We start from the raw sequence: 25,016 nt of genomic DNA on the forward strand, positions 1-25,016 counted from the left end.
GGTAAATGACAGTATATATCACGAACGATCAAAGCTTATCCATCTTAGTGACACGAACCTTGAGAGATGGTGAGGTTTTATTAACATGACTGATAGTTCACCAAAAACCTAAAAGAACCTAACCCGCACCTCTCACAGTGACAGTTCTACATGTTTATATAAGCTTAGATGTAGTAAGTTGTACATTTATAGCTCTTGTATGAGTGGAAGTGAGAAGACCAGCCAACAGATTATGTATTCATCACTTCGGTGGGAGGCTGCAGAGTGATGCTGGCGAAGTGAATTGGTCCTGAGGAAAAATGCAAAGCCCCCTCCCCTGCGCGCACAAGGAGAGTCCTTATTTCCCTACCACAGCCCCTCCTTAGATTTTCAGCATCACCATGCACATCATTATCGTTGTCAAAAGTTGTACGCGGAGTATGAACTCTCGGTGATGCGGGCTGTGGCAGGCGCTGCCCGGGGGAGCCAAGAGGAGGAGGAGGGGCGGCGCGCAGGTGTCGGTGCTTCAATTCTGACCGGCCGTGGCGAGGTTAGGACACTTCTCCATCCAGGAGGGCCCCATAGGTGCCCTCATTAAGCAGGCCCCCGTAGCAAGGAGCGGCGTGCGCACGAAGAGGAGAGGCGCGACTCCTCGCACTTAAGCCTGGCTCTCTCACCTGGCCTCTGTCTGTCTGTCACAGCTCCTATAGGGAAAACTCTCCATATGAATTATAATAAGCATAATAACTACCCCGCGGGTTCTGCACCACTGAAAGGGGATTGTAATGGCGCATTATTCGGCAAGCATCAATTTCACAACACCTCCGAGATGTCATTTAAACAAGCGCAATAAACCGAGTCATCACTTAAAAAAGTTAATCCTTTTTTTAAACGAGAATCTGCTCCAACAACAGCTTAAAGGAAACACCACCACTGCTCCCCAATTCACTTATTTGTTGGGCAACCCCTTCAAATGATCGTCCTCGTTGTATTTTCTGATGCAATCCCTGAAAAAGTGCCTTAAACGAGGGAAGTTTCTTCGAACTTCCCCGCTGCACACTGTGACCGAGATTCAAAGGGCAAGTGGTGCTTCATTAACCGTATCCCCATTTACTTTAGATCCCCCCTGAGTCTCAGAGAGAGCGGATTAATGTCAATTACCTGTCATTTTGCAACACCTACAATATGTTATTCCGGCTCGGGCTTAATGGAAGCATGTCGCATTTTCCTCGGAAACGCTTTAAATTTTTAGAATCAGCGACGACTTCAGGAGAGAGGACGCCAAAAAAAAACAAAAAAAACTGTAAACGCAATCTGTGATTTCATTTTCGTTTGTTGTAAATATATATATATTATTATGTTTTAGTGTTTATAAGCTGCAGTCAAAGCTTCAGCTACAAGTTTGGCGCAATTAAACAAACAAAATAAAAGATATATTAGAAGTTGCAGTGAACTCACCGTTTGTGCTCGAGGCTTTGAAAGGAAATTGATGACTTAATGTTATCTGTCACTTTTAATGGCCAACATGTTTGATCTGTCAAATTAAAAGACTAATTAGTTAGCCTTTAAATGTCTATAAATGTTTCCTAAATCCCAATTAGCAGGCTGTTTGGATTACAACAAGTTGTAACAATTTAACAAGATAATGATTAAATGTTTCTGGATTTATTCAATTTGCTTCCCATAATTCTTCTCCCGACACAAACTGATAATTGCCAGCAGCTCAATAAACGTGATTTCCTCTATTAAAGCCTAAAATAAAAGGACTGCTATGCGTGATGGTCGCACTGAACAAAAAGCCATAGTACTGGACAAAGAAAACACCATCCAGCTCGAGGACCAATGAGGGGTTTCTTTCACTTTTCAATCACTTGTAGTCGTGCCCGGGATTAAGAGAGGGCTCTTGACTCTCTCTTTCACACAAAACCAAGAGTGCTTGTCAGCAACTTGAAGGAAAAAAGAAGAGAATAATACGTGAGTCCAGGGTTATCGTGTTTAATTGGATTAGATGGTGTCATGTTGAAGACCGGAGCATGACAAACAAGGGAGATAGTCGTAATCACGGCCAGGATAAATACTTTACGCCACTAAAATATGTAATAAAACTAATGAATTATTAAAAGGGAATTTATTTTTATGCAGATTTTTTAAAATTTAGGAAGACATGCGCAGATAAACATTTCATTCCTAGAAAGAGTAGCCTACATGTCGTGGCGTCCCTCCATAAATTGAAGTGAAACATGCAGAGGTTGTAAGAACTGTGGCACTGAAGAGGTTTAGATTGCCGGGATTGTGTTGTCGGCTGTGCGCTGCGCTCATCTGTGCGTCAAGCAGCGGCAGCAATAACAAGGTGCGCGCAGCTGTGTGTGCAGGTGCGCGGCCTCCACCTGCTCAGCGGCGCGGGGAGAGAGAGAGAGAGAGAGAGTGAAAGGCGGAATAGAGAGGGAGGGGGAGGCCGGCGCCGATCAAAAGCTTGGTTTTTGATTGCGCGGAGAAATGGGGGAAATTGTGGCACCAAATGCGCGTCGAGGTGAGATTTAAATGCGCAAAGCAAGAGCTGGTGGAACTTTAAACCCTAAGTAAATGCATCGCAGGATGAAACGCGGGTGCAAGTTTTAATCTAAGAGAAACGGTATACACTTATTTGGTATAAACTTGGAACTCTGGAGTTGGCACGCCGTATTATTTGTCAGTAACGCGCTGTAACAACAGCTTGCAAATGTTTCAAATAAAGCCAACGTGAAAGCCTTTGCACCGGATGCGCAAATCTTGTTAACGTTCAGGTAAACACGTGGGAACAAAGAGTCAAAAAAGCAGAGAAGGATCCGAGGAGCAGATGCGCGTCCGTGCGCACAGACACGAGTTATTTGAAAGTTACAATGGTGTCAATTATTTCCATATGACAATTTGTGCCTATGAAAGTTTGTTGGCATTTCCAAAAAGCCAGAAATAGTCAATGCAACTCGTTAATTTTGCACTGGATTAATAGTCTAATTGGCTGCTAGATGCAGGTGTGAGAGGTGATCTCTGTCCTTCGTCAGAATGACCACAAACCTCGGCAGACCTGCTCGTTTTATGAGGTGCTGTTGCTTTTTTTTTTTTTTTTTTTTGCTTTTTTTCTTCCTCCCTCAAACTGTCTGTGTCGGTCGCGTAAACTTTCTATTGGTCTGTCTCGGCTGGTGCGTTCAGGGACGACAAAGAAAAACAAACAGCAATCAGGGGCTTTTTAGTCTCGCTTGGTGCAGTTCCATAATTGAATTCAAAAGTGGGGACGTTGCCGAATCCGTGCGTTAAATACGAGCACTGCGAGTGCGCACACGTCAGAAGCAAGGGGTGCCCTGCACGTAAGCGGCAAGCCTAAATAATGAGAACAAAATATAGATTCCCAAAAGGCAGGCCAGGTTCTTGTTTGTACACTAACTGTAATGTAAACAAACCTGCTGCAATGCGCCGGAAATAAAGTGGGCTGGAAATAAAAGTAATGAAGTTGAAGTCAGCAGCTGAGGGAAGGAATCGAGTCTAATCTGAGGACAGATGGACACTAAGAAGTTTTTTTTGTTAGTTTTTTTTTTTTAAAAGTTGTACAGACTTTTTGTGCCTCTGTAACGACTCTCATTACCATGCCACCCCTCCACCACCTCCACCACCTCCTCCTCCTCCCTCGGCACCCTTCCTCACTCCTGGCAACAGCAGACAAAGCGGGCGGGTTTTAGTGGTCTCCGTCGGGGCGATCAGCCTTTGATCTGGGCCCGTTAAGAAGAAGTGAATCTGGAGGGGGAGCAAGGCCAAAAGAAGGGCTGTGGGAGAAGGTAAAGTCACCTCGAAATATTTTCACCTTAAAAAAAAAAAAGAAAAAAAGATCTGAATTGTATTTAACTTGCCCTCCCTTTAGAGACAACCCATTTTAATTTGCATACGGGACCAACACCTATGAGGAGAAGGCTGTGCCAACTTGATTTCATGTAATAATACACTCATATGGTTCCTTTTCCTGCTGCAGGTCATATTGACCGGACAGCCTGGACTTCGAGGGAAGCGGACATCCAGAACCTGCAAGAAGCATGGGGGGTGGGGTGGGGGTGGGGGCTTCAGAGGCCTGAACAACTTTGGTGGGTTAAACTAAACACAGACACCTCCCCGTCCCGTCACCTTTAGGATAGGTTTATAGCAGGTGATTTGCAGCTGCTGCAAACCTCTAGGTACCTCTCTAGAGTGAAATATAGTCCAAATTTTACCTGCAGGGCAAAAATTAACAAATAAAAATGACAGGAATCAGAACCAAATTAATGAAATACGTTTGTTTAATTATTCAGCCTTAGATCAAGACTATATGGGCTTACAGGGGGGATGTTTAGATGCAATAAATAGATTCATGTTCCAATATTAAACTGGGGGAAAGTCGGTGTTTAATATCCCCGATTCTGATTCGGTCCCCTCGGACTCTACTGCTGATGGGGACACTCAGACAAAAGGTCTCCTCAAATGAAGTTAGTAATGGTCCACATGTGCCAGATGACTCATGCGGCAAGGACAGGCCGCGGTGAATTTTTTATATCAAGCAAACGGTGAAAAAAAAAGAGAGACTGTCATCAAGAGAGGAAATGAAAGGCTTGGATAAAAAATAAATAAAATAAAAATAAAAAAAATCTGGGGAAGCTATCAGACAAACCTGGAGAATAACGCACTTGATAATGCTGAATACACGGAGCACATGAGTCATCGTCTGCAACTGCACTAAATAAAAGTGGAGGGAGCTAAATAAATAAATAAAATAATAATATGGTGCATTCTGCCCACAAAATTATATTTCAAAAAAGGTAATCAGTCGTTTTGCTAAATTATTATTATTATTATTTTATTCTGCAACCAGAGTGCTTATCTAAAAAAAAAAGTAATTCCCCTTTTAATTTAAAGCCTTGTGTTATTTTTTTAAAGCAATAATTGATTTAAAAAAAAAAAAAAGAAAGGAAATAAATTTTGTTGTGGTGCCTGAGGGCTGTGATATGCTGAAAATGAAGACCCCATTTGTAATAGTTGTGTCTCAGACGACGCCTCATTTGAAGTCACTTTAAAAATGCTGCAACTCATTCAAAACGATATTCCTAAATATTGAAACAGAGTTAATCATCTCCAACTAAACGCTCCACGAGGATCGGCTCCATTTTGAGCCACTTCCCTCTGATAGCTTTACACTTCTCAAACTGTGCAGTACGCGCAGTAACGAGGTATTTTATTGCTCGGGAATAATCTTTTATTGCAATTAGTTTGTCATATATTGTCATTAGAAGTCTATTAAAACATCAAGTCATTATTTGAGCATCCCCGGGCGGGGAATTAGAATAAAACTATCTTTGCCACACGGGTCCCATTTAGATTAATGGAAAAATATGTAAAACATTTCGTTTTAATTTTCCTCTGACAGTGTTTTGCATACATGCATTTTCTCCGCCTGCGCTGTCCCTCATTATTTATGAAAGCAATCTCGACCAACACATTACCGGGCTATGAAATACTGCTCGCAGCCTAATTGATTCCCGTCACAATTTTGCGAGGTTATAATCGTGTTAATTGTAATTTAATCTCTCAGGGAATACCGGAGAGATGTGTTTAAACAAAACTGCCGAGCGAACTGAGGAGATTTTATCAGTTCCACACATAATAGAAATGTCATGTAGAATTACACAGCAGAGGCAGACAGGGAAAGATTCCTCTAATCTACAGAGATGTCACTGAAATCTACTTTTTTTTTTTTTTTTTTTAAAACCACCATTTTCCAAATGATATTGAACTGTACAGTCGTGGAGGTGCAAAGAAAGCTCAGCAAAAGCAGCTCTGGAGTAGTTTGTCTCACCTTTCATCAGAGAGAGAGAGAGAGAGAGAGAGAAGGGGGGGAAGGGAGGAGATGTGTGGCTGCTGTGAGTGGAAATAAGAGCAGGATTATTGAGTGGAACGCTCTACCCCTTTAGAACATGTTTTGCTTGTTAAAATACAAACTGGTCAAATAATTTCCTGATCATCCTCAGAAGAGAGGTGCAGTTTTTTTTTTGTTGTTGTTGTTTTGCTTCATCTCTGCATGATGCCCCGTGCTGCTTCCTCAGCTATGAGATCTTCCTTCCTGTCTGTCTGTGGGGACACCTGTTGGTACAGAGCAGCCTGGGAAAGTCAAGTTGTCCCATCAGATCGGTCTCCGTTGCCACACTAAAGTCACTTTGTAAGTGTCAGTTTTATTCTTAATGCTGGGTGAAAGTTGTCTTTTATGCAGGTATTTTCTGGAAAGTGTCAGTTTTTTTATTTATTTTTTAATAATACCAAAACATTTTTTTAATTCAAACACTTAAGCAACAAAAATCCCAATTGAGGCAAATGAATTTTGCTTTAATTTGAATATATGTTCAACACGATGAGGTGACACTATCAAGCCAATAGGAAGATCTTCAAAACGTATTCACACAAGATTCATATTTAATTTTCATGCCCTTTTCTCAATTACAACATTAAAATTGTAGCAGCAACAAATGAATAAAAGTTGAATAAGTCCCAGTAAAGTGTCTCCAAGTTTGATCAAAGTCTTTAGAGTGAATATGCCACTAGTATCTCACTTTCTACAAATGATGTGACTGACACATCTCTTTTAAATATTACACAATATACATCTTCCAAGTTCATATGTGTTCTTGTCCACGGTCCCATTTAAACATCCGCATTGCCTCCCAAAATAAGATTTTTTAAATGTATTTGATGGAAGTCATACATAGTTGGATTTATGTCCACAGGCCTCAGAGTATAACAGTAGATCAGGTGGAAACAAACAAACAAGCTGAATGTGTATTCGCGACGGAAAAATAAGTGAAGCAGGGGTGAGAGAAATATGTGGCCAAATGCCAAAGAGACAGCTTACTGTTCGGGTCTTTGGCCGGACGCAGGAGTGGTTTCGATCTTTTTGTCTGGCCTGGCCTGGCACAGACACCAGCCCTGCCCCAGACACAATAGATCATACAGTAAGAGAGAGAGAGGGAGAGAGAGGGAGAAAGAAAGAGGGAGAGATGAGTGGATGAGGTGGGGTAGAGGAGGTATGGCGCCTTTCATTACCATGGTCACCAATGGCACTATTAACCATTCAACACCCCCCCAATTATCCTCCCATCCACAGTCAGAGAGACAAAGCCTCAGTCCTGGTCTGCTGGAGCAACATGGCCACTAATCTGTCTCATTCTAACATCACACCCACTTCACTGTCTCTGCAAGTCAGACGCGGACAAGTGCTCCACAAAGCCCCTTTGTACCTTCATTTGTGACAACAAACTTCTTTACTGAACTCATTAAGGAGTTCATTTTCAAGTTTCTTTACGTTAACAAGATTAAAAAGCTGTCGAAGGTGCTGACGTAAATTTAAAAAAAAGAAAGAAAAGGAAAAAGGAAAAAGCAAAGAGTTAAATGACAGATCAGTTTAAGAATGCTGCTGCAGTGTTCATTTTTCGTCCGGGTCATGGTGTGTCTGACGCCACACGCCTTCTCCATCAACACACCATCAACCACAGGCTCACAGCTGCCGCAGAAAGAGCTGCATGACTTTACTAAAGAGGACGGCACAAAAAAAGCCAAATCGTGAGTTTACGCACTTCCATCTGTGTTGTTTTTAAGCAAGCAGGACTTTGATGTTTGTGAGTCAGGCCCTGGGCAGGGGGGCTGAGGCCTGACTGGAAGACTGAGGCCCAATGAATAGGTCCACAACAGTGGCTTGTTGTGTTTGTTTACCCTTTTGCCCAGCTGCCTGGACCGTGGAGATGGGAGAGCATTCATCATGACCTAGGAGAGATGGTGGGTATGGGCGCACACACTCACACACACACACACATATATAGGAGTATTACACGATGGTAGATGGCAGAGCATGCAGAGAAAGGCACACGGAGCCATAATCCTCACAAGTGACAAATGTAGTTGACATTCGCTATGTGCAGTTTGTACTGCTGAAATATCTGAAGAGTCCAAATGTGAACCTCGGCAGTCACACTTCACGGAAACAGCCACATAAATCAGCAGAATATAATCAGAACAATTAACTGGTCATCAAAAACATAAATTAAAACCCACAATTTGCCTGATGTCTGGCAACGAGACATCGGTTGAAAAGTTTTTTCAAGCGGCTAGATTCGTCATGAGACCTGCAACTTTTCCAGTTCCGTTCGACATTTCCCATCAGAGTTTAGTTGTGTGGTTCCTCCCATTTCTTCTCACCGGTTGGGTTATTGTTTTGGCACCGCGGCAGAGAGCGTTATGATGTTCTGGGCCTGCTTCAGCGAGGGCATGTCAATCATGCTGCCGCGGAAGGTGAACGCACCCTGAACAGGTGTGCAACAGAAGCAAGAGCAGAGAGAGAAGGTTTAGGCCAGGAGTGCAGAATAAATGCATTTAATACTGTGCTACATGTTAAAAGCTAAATAAAAATTGTATTAAATTGTAATTAAATGTTTGAATTTCACATCTGAAATATAAATTACAACATTGAGGTATTAGGTGTGTCCTTTAACGGTGTCACTACTACACCGATTTGTTTTAAAATTTCCAAGATCCTCAAGTCAAAAGAAATAATCCGTCAATGACTGGCGGTACAAATTATAACCACATCACATTGTAAGACAAAGGGACTAACCCTGCACACCGTGCAAACCATCACACACACAGAGAAAGAGACACATGCACATTAAACTCCACGGCAGAGGGATGGGTAAGATATGAATCCCTCGGGCGATGCTTAGTAGGAGCAGCCCTGGCAGAGAGAGGTGTGGGCAGATTGTGTATTACCTCAGCAGATAGCCCACAGAGCTCAACACACAGGATCCAACCATGCACTAAATTAGGAACAATAATATTGTACACTTAATTGGCTCAACTCCCCCCCACTTTCCTATGTTGTCTCTGAGAGTCACCCAGGGGTGTACAGTATGTATTCTCTGGAACTACAGAGGTGTGTGAGAGGACACACAAAAGGATCGGTCTGCGTGTCAGAGCAAAGAAAGACCGCTGTCAACTCAACGCGGTCAGCGCAGATATTTCATCACGCTGGAGACATTTGGAGAAAGTTCCCCCCGAATCCTCCAGCATTTATAAAAATGTTTTCATAAAGTCAACAAATCTCTTAACTACAGAAAAACATCCCCATTATTGTAGTTGAAAATTAAAGTGACATTTAAATGAGGTTGAAGTATTGTATGATAATCAGAAATAAAATAGACCTTGTTCCTTTTTATAGTACATTCTGCATTTGCATGAGAAATTATATTTAAGACAAATAATACCAAAATGTACTGGTGTAATATTTCTTTTTAGCAAACAGATTTGAATTTAAATTGTTTCTGAATTGTGCAAATTGATGGAAAATGTTAAAGCAAATCATCATTTAGTAGAAATGTCTTTTATTCTCTGAATTAATGCAATTTAAAATTCGGCTAAAAGGATGACAGCATTACCTTTCCCTCCTTCTGATGCTGGTCAAAAGCAGAAATGAGCTCTTTAGCCCACTGAACCCTCTCCTGAGTCGGGGAGAACTCTTCCTGCACAGCCTGGACTTGCCCTGGATGGATAACCTGCTTACCTGCACATAAACACGTGCACAGAATTAACTCTTATTATAACAGAAGACCCTCTGTGGTTTTAAGTTAAATTAAAAAGATTACATACTCGTGCAAAAAAACTAAACAATGATTTTACATGTTTGAACATAGCCGTCAAAAACGCAGTTTGTGCCTCCTTATTTTATACATATAAAAAAAAAAAATGCACAAAGTTGGAGAATTGAGAGGGATCACAGCTGGCCACGTTCTGCAAGAAGGGCAACAACACAAAGTGGCAATGAGAGGAGAGGAAAAACAGGAAATACAGAAGACTGAATTGAGTTTGTGTCAATATGTGCTATGGCAGTGAGTCCGAGGGCTGGCTTAGAACCATAGGATGCTGTGCATCATGTCTCCTCTCTGCTGGCAGCCCCGCTGTTAAATAGAAACTCTGCTGAATGCTTAGATTTCATTATGATACAGAAGTGTCGAGAAGAGCTGAATAAAGAACAGGTTATGACAGCCTGACAGAACCTAAGCTAGACATACTGGCAAGTAAAATACTGACAACAGATGTGAAAATCATGTGGAATAAGAAAGCTCTAATCTTGCTCAAACAGATCAACCATTTCACTGCCTCTTTACTGAAAAACATTCAGAACTAATAAAGCACATCTTGGTGGATAGTGAACTATTAAAACAGAGGCTTAACATGGAGTTTAGGCTTGTCTGCCCCAGTCCCCTCCACCCTTCCGCTCCCACTCCCGCTCAGTTAAACGTGGGTGAACGCCACAGACATAATCCCGTGTACATTTGCAGATCAAACTTGTAGCGATAAGTTAAGGTTATGAAACGTCTGGTGAGAACGCCGGCTCAGTGGCAGCCAGCAGGAACTCGACACTTTAGGGCTTAGCTCTGTCGCCAACAACAAATCCTTCAAGGTGGCCGAGCAGGCGGGCCACACAAGCAAAAAAATAAAAAATAAATTAGCCCAGGAGAGAGGAGGAAAGGCAAGAAAGAAGGGGAGAGGAGGAGAGGTGAGGGCAGGGGAGGAAAAGGGGAGGAGAGAACCCAATGTCTTCTGTTCACCCTAGTTAACCTCTAAAAAAAGACAACACACAGCAGTGACACGATCAACACAATGTAGTTCAAGGCTTGAACAATTACGTATGAGTGAACATAACTCATAAACTTCCATTTAGAGTATAACAAACAGATACCACGATAGAGGTATACATACTATACCTGTGTCTTTGTGAAGCACAGATGACTGTTGACACGCTGGATGTCTATGAATGTGTGTTTGCATGCAATAATATATGTGTATTTCATTGTGCATACAAAAAGTAGGAACCGATGTGACTATGTTTCAGTGCATCATCATGCATGTGTGTTTATGTGTCTTATGCAAGCCTGCATGTTGCATTCTATCAGGATTGAGGCAAGTGGAGTGTGTATTCCCTCCTCTGCCACCTGTTTTACCTCTGGGCAGAAATCAGGAGCATGTTTCCACACTGAAACTGGCAGGTTTAAATGTACTGTAAGAGGGTGTCTCTTTGTGTCAGTGTATGTGTGTCGTTGTTTAGGACAAGGGGAGAGTGACAGAGAGTGGAAACAGACTGCGTGACTCAGGTGCCCTCAGTCACAACCCATTGGTTCTCCTAAAATACATCATTCATGCCCTCCAGCCAATCGTGGCCTGCCATGTGGTGCTGGCATCTCATTGGAGGATTGCTATTTAGCAAAGTGCTCTCAGGCGAATGATGGGCAGGATCCCGGGGATGGAAGTGAAATGTGGTCCCTAACAGCAGAGAATTTTGTGGAACCGTTTTCTATTTTAAGGGAAGCAAGAAATTTCGCCAGGACCATTGAGTCTTAACGGCAACGCACATTTGATAGCACATTCTTCTTAATTCCCCAAATGAATTGCATTTTTTTCCCCCATGCTCAATATATTTGATATTTTTCAAGTTGTAGGATTTGGCCTCCACATTAATTCTGTTTACAGGTAAAGAGTGCGGGTGTTTGTGTTTAACCAGTGCATTCCGTGCTCAGCGCTAATGGGTGCTGTACAGGGCTTAGGTAGTGCCAAGGTCAATTACTGCACAGGTAGAGGCTTTTGGCTGCACCGTATTATTGCTTAAGCACACTCGGTCCAGTAATAGCTACTAACTAAGATTATACAGAGTGCCCATGGCTTGTAAGCCTCTAATCCAGTGCTTTGAACAGTTCTGTTCCATATCAAATCTTACCAATTATTTCATCAACCAGCTGTTTCCACTCATTAGCTTTTATACCTTCTACGTCAAGTAAAACACATATTGAGGTGAATTTCCACTTGCAAAGAGAGGTAAGTCGCAAATCACTGTGATTAAAACAACTATTAGCAATTAATAAAAGGATGTTATATTTATAACGTGTGCACAGATTTGGGTAACCCTTGCGCTGAACACAAAAAATGAAAAAAATTCAACAATAAAGCCTACAGCACACAGAAATGCACACACAAACCTGCAGCACCAGAGAATAGTTGTGGCAAATGAGGTCACCTGCAAGAGTTTCTGTTGGAGACAGCTCAACCTATAAATTGATTTGATGGCGCAAAGTGCAAGGAACATATGCGTCTGTGCCAGTGCGGTATGAAGAGTAGGCTTTTTTTTTTTTCCCAGTTAGAAAGCCGACTCCTCTCCGATGCTGACCTGTTTAAATGCTCTCACACCGGAAAAAAAACTCTAATCATTACGGAACAGTGATTTTGTTTTTCATTTCCCCAAGTCTATGCGAACCCAGGCTACCAGAAAAATATGTTTTGATTTTAAATTCATCAGTAAAAATATCACAGCAAATACATTTTCTGACTGAAGAATGACGACTAGAATACCAACTTTGGAACAGGCTGCCCTGCTTTGTGTGGTCTGTTACAGGCAATCTGTGCCTTGCAAAGGCACACAGGTGCAGAGACGCTGAAAGCATCACCTGGCTACAATTGCACCAAGTAAGAACTCCTTTAAATCATACTTGCACCCATATGCACATTAAAATGTACCTGTCCACATACAAACACAAAATAATTCATGGTAGGCCTAACAGAAATGTCCACCAAGGCTTCAAAGACTTCAGCATTGTTCACGTTAAGTATTTAAAAAGACAAAGACACACAGCTCGTCCTAAAACCACAGATAAAATGTTCATTATCAAGACGAGTATATCAATTTCCAAGTGAAGAGCCAGGAGATGTTCTGCAACCTCCCACAGTTTTACAGGCCACATTTTAAAACATTTACCAACCCACTCATTTCCTGTTCTCATTCAGAAGGAGACAGGGGCAAAAGAGAGTAACAGAAGTAGGAGTGAAAATTGAATTTGTGGGATCGCTTGAATGCTGCTTGCAACAGAAAGTTCAGGGATGTTGATTCCTGCGTCACACGGAGGAGTGAGGACTATATCGCATGTAACTTTTGAGGTTTCTCGAAAGGACACACAGACACAACATGTCCAGTGAGGATTTTGAGGGGCAGGGGCAGATTTGAGATGCAGAAACAGGACCTACCTGTGAATCCCATGAGAGCTCCTTCTCTGGCCTGTTGCCTGAGACCCTCCACGTCTTTGTAGTCAATGTAGACCAGGTCGATGGCCTGCAGTCCAAATGCTTTGGTGGTCACCACCACCTTCTGCCTTGCATAAAGGAGCTCCCTGGCATCCTTAGTCCGCGTGGCACCTAAAGAAAGAAGTACGAAGATAAGAGACACGTGAAAGCTGATGTGCAAGGATGAGAGAGATGAGGTGGTGCGATAAACAACAGATAGCTTGATAATCAGTATGTCAGCATCTTTCTCTTCTTTGGAGGGAGACTGTTAAATATCAAACACACTTGAATCTGACAAGTGGGTAAGATTTTTATTTTTATTTTTTTACTGTATTTCATTACCCTTAAGACGTTAAAAAAAAGATATTTAAACATCCAGTCTTAATCTATATTAATGCCCATGCACAATGCTGCATGTTTCTATACATTATGAGATGTCCTGCCACAGACATCTCTGAACAAGAAGGAACACATCCATCTGCCACAACCTTCTCATTTATTATTCTTTCAAATTGGAATATTTAATCATCTCTAACACAAATTCAGAAGAACAGGGAAAGGCACATTGTGTAACAGCTACCTATGCTGGCACAGAAGTCATCAGAGCCAAACACCACCCCGTCATGGTGAAGACCAGCCTTGGGAGCCAGATGACGAATCTCCTCACACACTGCCTGGAGAGAATATACTGTAAGCATGGTTTATAAAAGAGGAAAAGAAAAGCTGCCAACACATGTTCCTAGTTATAGTAAAATCTTTTGCAACTCTTTAAATCACCATCATCACAAAACCATCATAATATTCTTATTTTATTATTCCAGCTTACTTTCCGTAAAAACTAATATTAATATACCAGGCCAATAAACTTGCTACCTGCAGTCACGCAGGTGTACACGCAAGTAAAGGTTTCAAAGCTTGAGACACTTCGCTAAGATAAGGCCGGGTTTCAGACTACATTCAGCATTTCCATGAAGGGTCCACATTTTAACTTTGATTACTTATTCCATAACCACGGGTTTCCTGATTGAGGTTTTATTTTTGCACATTACAGGCATTTCCATTTTGTCAAACTTTCTGTAAGACAATACTTGCTGATGACGCATGGAGGAGTTATTTGTTAAATAAAAACAGAAATGCAAGACAAGAAGTTGAGGTGACAGTCCACAATTATTAATGAGCAAAGAAAGAAATATATAAAAAGTGATTCTCAGGGGTGAAACAATAAGAATGTTTTCTGAGCTTTTGTTGTCCTCCAAATTAATTTCACCACTAGCTGTGCCACAGCGAGTTTTCTTTTTTTTTTCTCTCTCATACATGTAACCTGGGGTTCAGTCTGGGCAAAAATACACGGTGTTCTCAAGAAAGCACACAGAGCCCCCCGCCCTCTCCTGCCGTCAAAACACACATGCACACACTCACAGCCACAGTCACAGAATTAGAGTGAAGCACCAAAAGACAAATCAAACGAAGGAATGACAGCTGGTTTCTCCCCAAATGCCCGAAACCATGCCCTTTTCCCCATGTAGCTGAAGGTCGTGCAGTACTAAAACAGAAAGCGCTTTGATGCTAGCCAAAATATCATTAAGAACTTTTCCACTATGATGATATTAAAACAGATCTAATTAAAAAATGTCAGCGTGTCTGAAGAGGGACAGAGAGAGACACACACGCAGACAGACAGAAAGGAAACCAAAAAAAAATAATAAAAACCTCAAAAGGCTCATTTTGAGAGACAGTCCGAAAGCTTTGAATCCCTTTTATTTTGGACACGTGGAGTTCTCTGCTCGCGAGGCAGCCTTTAATCTAAAGCGAACAATGGACAAACGGCAAAAATGTCTTACGCATGCAGTTTTTTGGGCGGGTTTGTTTGTAATTTACCTTAAAATTGAGCAGGCCCACAGCGGTTTCCACGAAGGTGACTAGGCGAATGGGTTCTGTCAGCGGCCGTCCTTTCAAGTTGTGCTGAAACCTGTCAACAAACTAAGCACACGGGGACCGTCTCATGCACAACTCATTAACAAAACCCACTGTTTCTTTGAGTGGGGAGGCAAAAATCCTCTAAACAATCACAATAAATTAATTTGGTCTCATTGCTTTGTCATATTCATGAGATTTTTGTGCTTTGCTGGAGCACAGATCCTATTTTAGCATTTAAATGTTATGGTGCGCTTGAAACATACTGCAATGTTGTTGATAATAAACCGCCACCGTCAGTGGACTTACTAATGTACTATTAGTTATATGAATGAGAAAAACAGGAAAATCAACAGAACAAGAAAACTGAGATATTGTGTCAGGATTTAAAACTGGAAGAAAAGAAAATATTCAGCTGTAACAACCGTAAATGATTTGACACATCTATCAAAATCCACTGTGGGGTAAGACAGACAGAGAGGGGGGTGGATCTTAATGTGCAAAAACTCACTTTTGATTCAAATCTTGACACCTTTATTACCTGCACTGTTCCCATTTCAGTCCTCATTCAGAGACACTTCCATGAGGGTTCAAATAGCGCCGAGTGTGGCAACAAAAGCAAGTGAAATGAAATATTTTACATTATCACCAGGGTTCCCCCTTCGTCTGAAGTCTTCTGCTCTACCTTCTTTCAGAGGCTCTGCACAACTACAGCGTGCGTTCCCCTGAGAGAGTGTGCACACATGTAAATGCACACACGTGCACGCGGGAGCACACATGCACACACACACACACACACACACACAACCACACACACAGCGAACCAAAGAAGAAACAAAACACCGAAAAGGGGAGAAGAAACAAGATTTGGGTTGTCTTTGAGTGTGTTTTACTGCTACATTATTCTGTTTTGCGTCCCTCCTCCGTGGCAGGGAAGAGGGAGACTGCAGCAACAATCACGAGTGTGATGTGACACTTTGCTGAGGCCTTTATTCTGCACGACTCCTGCTAATATGCAAGCTCACCTAAGTAGGGCTTTAAAACCAAGTTTAATTCTTTGAAGACCAAAGCATTCCAATTTTTTCCAACAGACCAGTTCACAGCTAGCCCTGGACTGCCAGTGGGGTAGCCCAAATTCCTAAATCTATCATCTGGAAACACACAAAAGCCCCCTCCGTCAGATATTTCCTTTCAAAGCCAGGGAAAAAAAAAAGAAAAAGAGAGAGAGTGCAAAAGCTCAGAGTAGAAATGTCTACCTCCATGTCCCCCCTTCGTCTCCTTTTTCTCCCTCTTTGACACACCAGGAAAAGAGACGGTTATAAATAACCTCAGGTACAGCGCTGCCATTTTTCCAAATGAAGAGCAAAATAACCCCGGTGCTCACACTCACAACTCTTGTTCTCGAGACTGAAAGAGAGTGGGCGTCCATTGAATGATTTTAAAAAATAGGGGCAATTTTAATCATCTCTCCATTCAATCTCAGTTGGATAAATCATATCTGAGAGATTTGCATAAATACAAACCATCAAAGACTTTTCATCTTCAAAGAGGTTTTCAAGACCCAATAGGCTTTGTACTGTAATCATCTGAGGTCACAACCCTGTGGGAGCAAGGCTGCTATGGCAACATAAAAACTAACGCTGGGGGCTTAGCATAATATCCCCCCTCCTTCGCAAACACAGGAAGGGGCGGGTGGGGGTCCGAGAGGGAGTGTGAAAAGAGGGTGTAGATAAACCTATTTCTGTGACAGAGGAAACTAGATAGATAGGGCCTGTTGTGGGGATACCTCGCTGATATTACACACACAGATTACCACCAATACACTGTTCCCATGCAAACCCTGAGGCTGCGGTGAGCAGATTGGGCTGTTAAGATTCTACCACAGGAAAACAAATGACAGCTCCACGCAAGCACCGTGGCTAAAAAGCCTCTGAGCCTCGGTGATTACATGTTTCTGTCCTCGTGCCGTATTTTCCTCTTCAGCTATTATACACTCTGAGGGTCTGATTTACACCGCATAAGAGGCACTATAGCGCTCGCTCATTGTTCTTCCGACGCGTACAGCAACCATTAGCTGTCAATGGCTCTAGAAAACTAGAGCCCTTTAAGATGTTATTCACTACTGAATTGGAAAAAAGAAAATAATAAAAGAAACGCAAAAAGAGGGAATAACACCTCTTCTCGCCATTCAAAGCCACGCCACAAACAAGCCCTTTGACAATTTCACCACCCAATCATGAAAAGAGAAGGAGGGAGAGATGACGCTAGAGAAAGGAGGCTATAGTGGGACAAGTTTCAATTAATTTTCTTCAAAAGGGGGCCAGATTAAATGTTTCCGGCCTGCTGAAGTGTTCATTTCACAGAGGGGAAGCGGAGAAAGGGATGAGGGGAGGGGAGAGGAGGAGGAGTAGAGGAGGAGGAGCGGGACAGGGTGCGATTCTTTTGGTCCCAGTGCACACCAAATAGTGTGGTGGGCAAAGAATGCACACGGCTCCGAATCTGTGTGAGAATTGTCCCCAGACAAAGGAGGGAGTTACGCCTGTTATAGCCCAATAAGGCCTGTCAGTCACACAAGGGTCGGAGGAGAGCAGAAAGACAGAGCAAAAGATTTCCACACAAAGAGAAACAAGCAAGTCCATCTTTTAGCGACAAATCAGTCTGGAGGTTCCTGTGCTAATATCAATAAAAAAAAAAAAAAAGAGGGGAGAAAAATAAACAAGTGAGGGATTTACTGCGCTGCCTTACAAGGGTGGAGAAAATCAGACACATGCTTACAACGCGGACAAGAATACACACAGACAACTCTGAAAAAGTTGAGAGGGACAAAGATAAGATTAGACGAGCATGCATGAATGAATCATCCCGAGCTACCAACTTGACTTTGTCTGAGGAGCACACATGCACCTGCTGATGCCGAGAAAGAAAAAAAAGAAAAAAAAAACGCACAGACAAATGGATGAGATGTGTAAAACAGACTTAAGCAGCACTTATTTCTCCCAATATGAAGGGTAGACATTAATACACTTCTAATAAAGTGTTGCTGCTTTTTTTCTCCTCTTTCTCCTCTTGGCATAAGAAAAAGGAAAAAGCAGGCAATTATGCGCATTTTAGAGCTTTTACCGTGTTGGCTGTGATTTACAGCATCATAACAATAATAATAATAGTAATAATAACAGCGGACTTACAAAAAAAAAAATGACTTTCTTTTTTTTTTTTAAGTGAGGAAAAGTAGCCAAGGGAGAAAAGAGGTGGGGGAGAGAATTAGTGAACACCTGTCAGCAATTATACTTGGAAGAAAGAAAGGGCAGCAGGAAATAGACGTGTTCTAATTAAAACCACTAGTTAAAAACTTCCTGCTCCTGCCCCAAGACCATGTATGAGTACATGTGTGTGTGTGTGTGTGTGCGCGTAGTAACACCAATGTAAAAAGCCAGACTAGACACATGCCTTTCACCACTGACTACCTCTCCCGTTCCCCCCTTCTCAACTAAACACATTTCAGTTCCACGTGTTTAATCACCACAAAGTGTTTGGAATATTTGTAAAATAAAATTCTCATTCATTCATCAGTCGGAGGCTTTTAAAATGCTGACGAAACTTCTCGCCTACGTAATAAAAAACACGCAAAGAGGCACCCGGAAGGAGTGACAAACATTCACAGCCGAAGTAGCCAGGGTTTCTAACCAAATCAATGAACTGTCTACACAAACAGCGAAGAAGACAGACGGCAACCTGGTTTCTTGCGGTGAGTAAGCCATATGGAGCTGATCAGAAAGGTCTGCATTAATGATGTCACTGTCTCCTGACCTTTTGGGACTTCACATCTGTATAGCACTCCTTTTTAGAAAGCCAGAGGATAGACAAACACCTCTAAACTATAGCACAGGTCTAGTTTGTGAATTACACCGTCTACACCGAGTCAGAAATATGGAACAGTATAGCAGAAAAGTAATAAATAAGCAGTTATTTCATGGGGGCGTTTATCTAGGAGACAGCAACAGCTTGTAATAGATGGCATCAATTTCAGGTAATGTCAGAGATTGTCTATTTAAGATATTTCTAATACACTAGGACCTCAGTAACTACCTTTATTACTTTGTAAATGTGCAGGCAGTTGCAATACATTAGAATAATTAAAGGTGTATATGAACAAGAGAATTTAATGCACATCTATGGCATACTGAGAGCTATAAAATTTGATTATGTTCGTTCCTGGACACAAACTGACATGGTTCAAATCAGCACCAGTTGCAAAAGGAACCATTGTGTTGTTGCAGAAATCTATCAGGCCTCAGAAGCTCTAAGAAATGTCATCGGTTTCTTGATCAGCGGCCAAGAAAAACAGTCCATCTGTCCCTGACAGTCCTGACACAGGGATCGATTCCGGCCCCGTTTTTTTTTTTTTTTTTTTACTGGGAAATGGAAAAGTTTGTTATGACTTCTTTGAAGATTCTCGAGGTTTCTTCTTACTTCATGAGTTTGTGTAAGACGCCCAGAGGTGAAAGAGAGAAATGTCATGGGTATTTTTTTTTTTCTTTTGTTTACACAAGACTGTAACAAGACTGGAATCACTGTAATTATAGAATTACAGTGATTCTATAAGAAGACTGATGATTTGGGGCTCACCCACTGCACTTCCTGTGTGTCCTCCACTTTGGGCAACATGATGGCAGGAGGGAGAACCTTAGCCTGCAGGATGACCTGAAGGTCAGCCTCGGCTAAGCCACTGGACACCGAGTTCACCCTCACACACTTCTCTGTCCGGCCCAGGTCCAGCTCTTCCAACATCCTAGGAATGGTCTCTCTGGCTTCGGTCTAAAAAAACATAAATAGAAAACAAGGAGGAACTTAATGTGCTGCATTTGGTCAAACTGCAGTTTGTGATAACATAACAAAAATGCTTGTTCAGTACACTAGTGCAGAAACATGTAGAAAAACAAGTGTGGATACTGACAGACGGATGTAACTCCTATGTGCGTAAATATCATAAAGAGTCTCTTACAAGCAGCAGAGAAACATTAATGATTTGTGTTAGGTCTATTCAACATGTACATAAATGTCACAAATGACGTCCATGCAATGAAAAAATAAATTAAAATTGCAAGATTGCAATAGAAGTCCAATTTCCTTCAAGAAGACGTCCACACATAAATGATATTAGAAATTAAGCATGAGCACAAAACTAACCATTGCATTATAACGTGTAATGATAGCGGGCGCCAGACAAAGCACACATCAATTTGGACTGGAGGAACAATAAACATGATTAGGGAAAGAAAACATGATAACATAACATACATCTGCACTCTCGCTTCACTGTAACGCATCTATATAAGAGTTTTCAGCAAATCCAGAGGCAGCACACTCAACTTTGTTCTCTCAACGCAGACAAGGTATGAGGAGCTGAGCAGGAAGGGAGAAGAGGAGAATGGGGGAAAAAAAAAAAAAAAAAATCAAAGAGAAGCCTACACTCCCAACTTCTATCCATAACACAGTAGCACACGCCGCTATATTCAAACCAGATGGTGGGCTACGGGAATGGAGGGAAAGAAGGATGGAATGGGGAGAGAAGTCAGGCTACGGGGAGAGGAGCGAGGCACTGTGGGAGAAATGTGGTCTGAGTTAAGCAGCATGAGGAAACGGTGGCTTAGGAGTTGTCAGCTCAGATCAGAGGCTGGAGCCTTTGAGTGCTTGTGTGTGTTTGGAGATGCTCGGAATGAGTTTTTTTTGGTCACATATATACATAGTAGAAATTCTCCTAAGAAAAATACCCTCTACCTGATGCCAGTTGCTGGGTGAACCACAAAAGGTTTTTGAGATGCTAATTCATGAAATAAAATGTGGGTCTTCAAAAAAATAAGGATGGCGGACAGTGGCGAATATGGTAGCATGCCATCTGGGGTGGCAACTTGGTGATGCAAAGGTTTTGCATTTACTGCTGCATTTTCTGCGAGCGCATGAAAGAGGACCAAGAGCCGGGTATTACGTGGAGAGCCCATACATCACAATCTCTTGTAAAAGCTAGAGCGGACTCAACATAGGATCAGTTGTTTGAGAGCTTATGGGTCCTCTCAAGGGTCACGAGACTAAACAAGCCTTGCTCTGATCTCCTGGAATGCAGAACTGTATTTGATATTGTGAACACCCTTCCAGTATCAATAAAATATGGTATCAAAGTACATATCAAAGATTTTCTCGGATTTAATAGGGGTCAAGAGCAGGCTGGGCTGCTGTGTGTCATCCATGTCTCCCGTTTGCCTCACTGAATGAGACAAGAGGGATTGACACACCATAAGAGGAGAGCGCTGTGATCTTTTGACTCTTGCTCAAGTTTGGCTCCCTCGTTCCCTTTCTTACTATGGCTCTCATAAGCCAGGGGAGACCTGTAACTGTATCGTGGTAACTTAAAACGGATGGAGCGATTTACGGAGCCATAACTCAGTATTCATAAACCTGCTACTTGGTGGATAAAATTCTGTCTGTCCCTGTGCAGTTCCCGGTGACTGGAGAAAATTGATCTGTGAGAACGGCTGGACGCTCCGTGTGCGCGGAGTCACGTTGATCCCTGACCAAACTAAATAAATAGAGATCCAGAAATGATCAAAAAGCATGGTTTATATCACTCACAGATCAAACAGACAGGAGAACTCCAACCTCCTGCTCCAAACTCAGCCTGACTCACTGGCGGCCTGCACGTATAAAATTCTTTTAATGTAACCAGAGATCACTCTTTGCTCTTCACAAAGGATTGTCTCCTGCACTTTTCTCCTTTAGCAACAATATTTCTGAATCCATGATGCCGGGAATGGCTAAGGAGATGGCCAGGTCACTATGCACTCTTTTCTTTTATCTACCCTTTTTAGATTTCTGCCTAAAGTGAGAGAGAGATTATTCTGCCAAACACCTTGACCCCTATGGGCTCCGCTACTCCAAGCTTGAATAAAGCCCTTTGAAAAGAAGATATTTTACATTAATAGACAGCCATCCAACAAGTTGCTTCAAAGCTCCCTCCCCAATCACCTGGTGTCCCATGGAGCGCTCGCCCCAACGTCAGCTCCATCTCCTCTTTGATTCCCTCCATCATCCTCATCATTAGAGGCTGACACACAGGCAGGCAAGCTTGCAAGCAGTCGGCCAGGCAGGCAGGGACGTCGAACGCATAGATGCACATGAGAAGCTTTTCAAGTGCGGAGAGGCTGACCTTCCAGGAGCGCGAGGGCAGCTTCTTAACACACAGCCTGAGCCTTGACGCTCAGGATCCTACAGAGTGCTGTGTATATGTGACACAGCATGGCCACTGCCTTGTAGACACCACATCAGACTGGAGCGTCCAAAGTGATGTGTGTACAGGCCACAGCGGGACCGACTTCCTCACCAGCATCAGATCATGGTTGTCCAGCCCTTCTGTCATGCCGCTTAAAACAAGCAACGTCAAACTTTTGCTTCTGGACAAACTGCGTGTAGACACACTCTGTCCCTTCATTCAATGCGAATTACTTCTCAATTACTACAATACATACTGGATAGAAATGGAGGCAATTTCTATCTGTGAAAGGCATTTTGGAAGAGGCATGGACAGAATTAATTTGTCTGCTAATGCAATAATTGTATGTACAGTATCAGCGTCCTGGGAAGCAACAAAAGAGGCAGATGGCACAAATTAGGATAATTCACAACATTAGCAATCGGTGTCATTTGGAAAAACTGCTAATAGCCGAGTCTGTGTGCTCAAAAACATGTATGTACATCGCACTGACACAGCGCCTTCAAACAGCAGAATGCTGTATCTTTATTCTTAAAGTGTATATATTCCATGTGAAGAGTGGGAGATCATGAGTCACAATGAGCGTAGTTGTTTTTCTACCTTTTTTTTTTTTTTTTTTTTTTTACCTTTTAAGAGCTGGCGTTTTGCACCCTGCTGTGCAACTCGTGATGCCATTTAAAATGAGCTGTAGACTCTCGCAGGTGAAGGCTGCCTGCCTGAAGTGTGACTCTGTATGCATTTGTTCGTCTGTCTTTGTCAGTAACCGTGTCTCGGTGTGTGCGTGTGTATGTGTATGTGTGTTTCGGGCTTCAAGTCAACGTGGATGCGTTTTGACAAGTGACATGCTGCACTCCGGAAAGCTGGAGCGAGATGACTGACTAATTCAGGCTACGCTGATAACTGAGACGTAGCAGAAGGAGATTCGGGCCTTCACTCTGTCAGTTGGAGGCACACTGTGTTTATCCGCTATCCTGTCAGGGCCGACAACAAGACATAACTAGCAGGATAGAGGAGGAGAAATTTGTACATCATCAAACCTGCTTGTCATAGTTGGCCAAAACTGACAGCCGGAGGTGGAAAAAACAGCTAGTTGTTACACAGTATTTATACACTTTAATTAGCCATGAAAAGATCTCATTACAGCTCCTTGGTTACAGTTCATTACAAGCTGCATTCTAATGTTTTGGGGAAATTAATTTGTAAGAGCTGTGCAACCATTTTGTAGGAAAAACAGAAGAGCCTTAGGCTAATTGTTCACCATCTGTAGGATGTACTGTATATGACCTATTCTCTGCGTAATTAAAAGTAGACGTTTTGTCATGCATGATGGTTTTGTTTTGCAAATTCTTGCACATCTGTCCACCAACAAAATCTGTAATGCTGCAACAAGACTAAAGATTCATAACAATAGCACAGGGCATGCAGCGCTCATCTGGACATCTCCAGAAGTCTACAGCTTGCTTGCTCACTTCATGACCATCCTGTTCTCAAGAACATTAACAGCCTCCTGCATCTATCCATTCATTCATTCATTTTCTGTAACCGCTTGCCCTCTGGGGGCTAGAGCCTACCTCAGCTGTCATTGGGCGAGAGGTGGGGTACACCCTGGTCAGGTCGCCAGTCTATCGCAGGGCTAACACAGAGAGACAGACCTCCTGCATCCAGTTCAAATTTATTATCATCATCACTCCCAAAGCCCTCCATAAATCAGCAACTTACTCCACTACCTCATTCATTTCCACAGATTGTGCTCATCTGATGCCAACCTCTGGAACTTCCCAATATTTAAAGGGGAACTACTGTTTTTTACAACCTGGACCTTATTTCTGGCATAAAATACGATCGTTTACTCACCCATATAACTTGTGTAATTTGTATTCCTTCGGGAGATAATTAGATCAGCATATATCCATGCAGTGGGAGTGACTGGGGCACCGAAACGCAGCCTCTAAATAACGCATTATCTGCCGCGAAACTCGTTCATTTCGCCAATATTTTGTTATCGTAGGCTAGTGCTATTCCCCGTTGAGTCCGGAGTTAGCCGTTATCATCGGTCGGCTTGTTTACCTGTAATTTGCTGCTGCTAGTTTTTTGCAACATGGCTGAATATTTTTTGTCAATTTCAACCTTCCAAAGGGATCAATAAAGTTGTCTGTCTATCTTTTCCAAATCTGTGGGTTGTGGACAAACCATGGCAGTACAAATTACAGGTAAACAAGCCGACCGTCGTGGGTGCGCGCAGTGCTCAGAGACGACAACATCCAGGTCAGAAGACATGATAACAGCTAACTCTGGACCAACGGGGAATAGGACTAGCGTACGATAACAAAATATTGGTGAAATGAACGAGTTTCACGGCAGATAATGTGCTATTTAGAGGCTGCGTTTCGGTGCCCCAGTCACTCCCACTATATGGATATACGCTGATCTAATTATCTTCTGAAGGACTACAAATTACAAAAGTTATATGGGTGAGAAAATGATCATATTTTAAGTCAGAAATAAGGTCCAGATTGTAAAAAAAACAGCAGTTCCTCTTTAAATATCTACTTTATGTATTATACTGTACACCGTGTTGTCTTACCCAAGGGGTTTACAGCTATCTAAGTTTGCACAAGGCAAAGACTGCTCAAATCTTTCCTAAATCCAGTTTACCAAAAGAAAAATCTTGGCAGTTATTTGTGAGTTCATTGCATTTAAATTCTTATTCAGTTAATCT

The 25,016-nt window shown here is 42.3% G+C and overlaps 1 protein-coding gene across 2 annotated transcripts in view; it reads right to left on the reverse strand.

Annotated features, from left to right (window-relative positions):
• Positions 1–6,219: 6,219 nt before the first annotated feature.
• The window catches only part of clybl (citrate lyase beta like), a gene marked incomplete at its 5' end in the record, with an annotated part of 54,491 nt that continues 35,694 nt past the window's right edge, over positions 6,220–25,016 (reverse strand). For both annotated transcript variants that reach the window (XM_084545231.1, XM_084545230.1), the window contains 6 exons: positions 6,220–8,321; positions 9,450–9,574; positions 13,084–13,251; positions 13,700–13,793; positions 14,998–15,099; positions 19,660–19,848. In XM_084545231.1, coding sequence (XP_084401357.1) covers positions 8,226–8,321; positions 9,450–9,574; positions 13,084–13,251; positions 13,700–13,793; positions 14,998–15,099; positions 19,660–19,848 — 774 coding nt within the window. In that variant the 3' untranslated portion in view covers positions 6,220–8,225. The remainder of the gene's footprint in view (positions 8,322–9,449; positions 9,575–13,083; positions 13,252–13,699; positions 13,794–14,997; positions 15,100–19,659; positions 19,849–25,016) is intronic.

This window comes from Chelon labrosus (assembly GCF_963514085.1).
Source record: "Chelon labrosus genome assembly, chromosome: 5".
Lineage (NCBI taxonomy): Eukaryota > Metazoa > Chordata > Actinopteri > Mugiliformes > Mugilidae > Chelon > Chelon labrosus.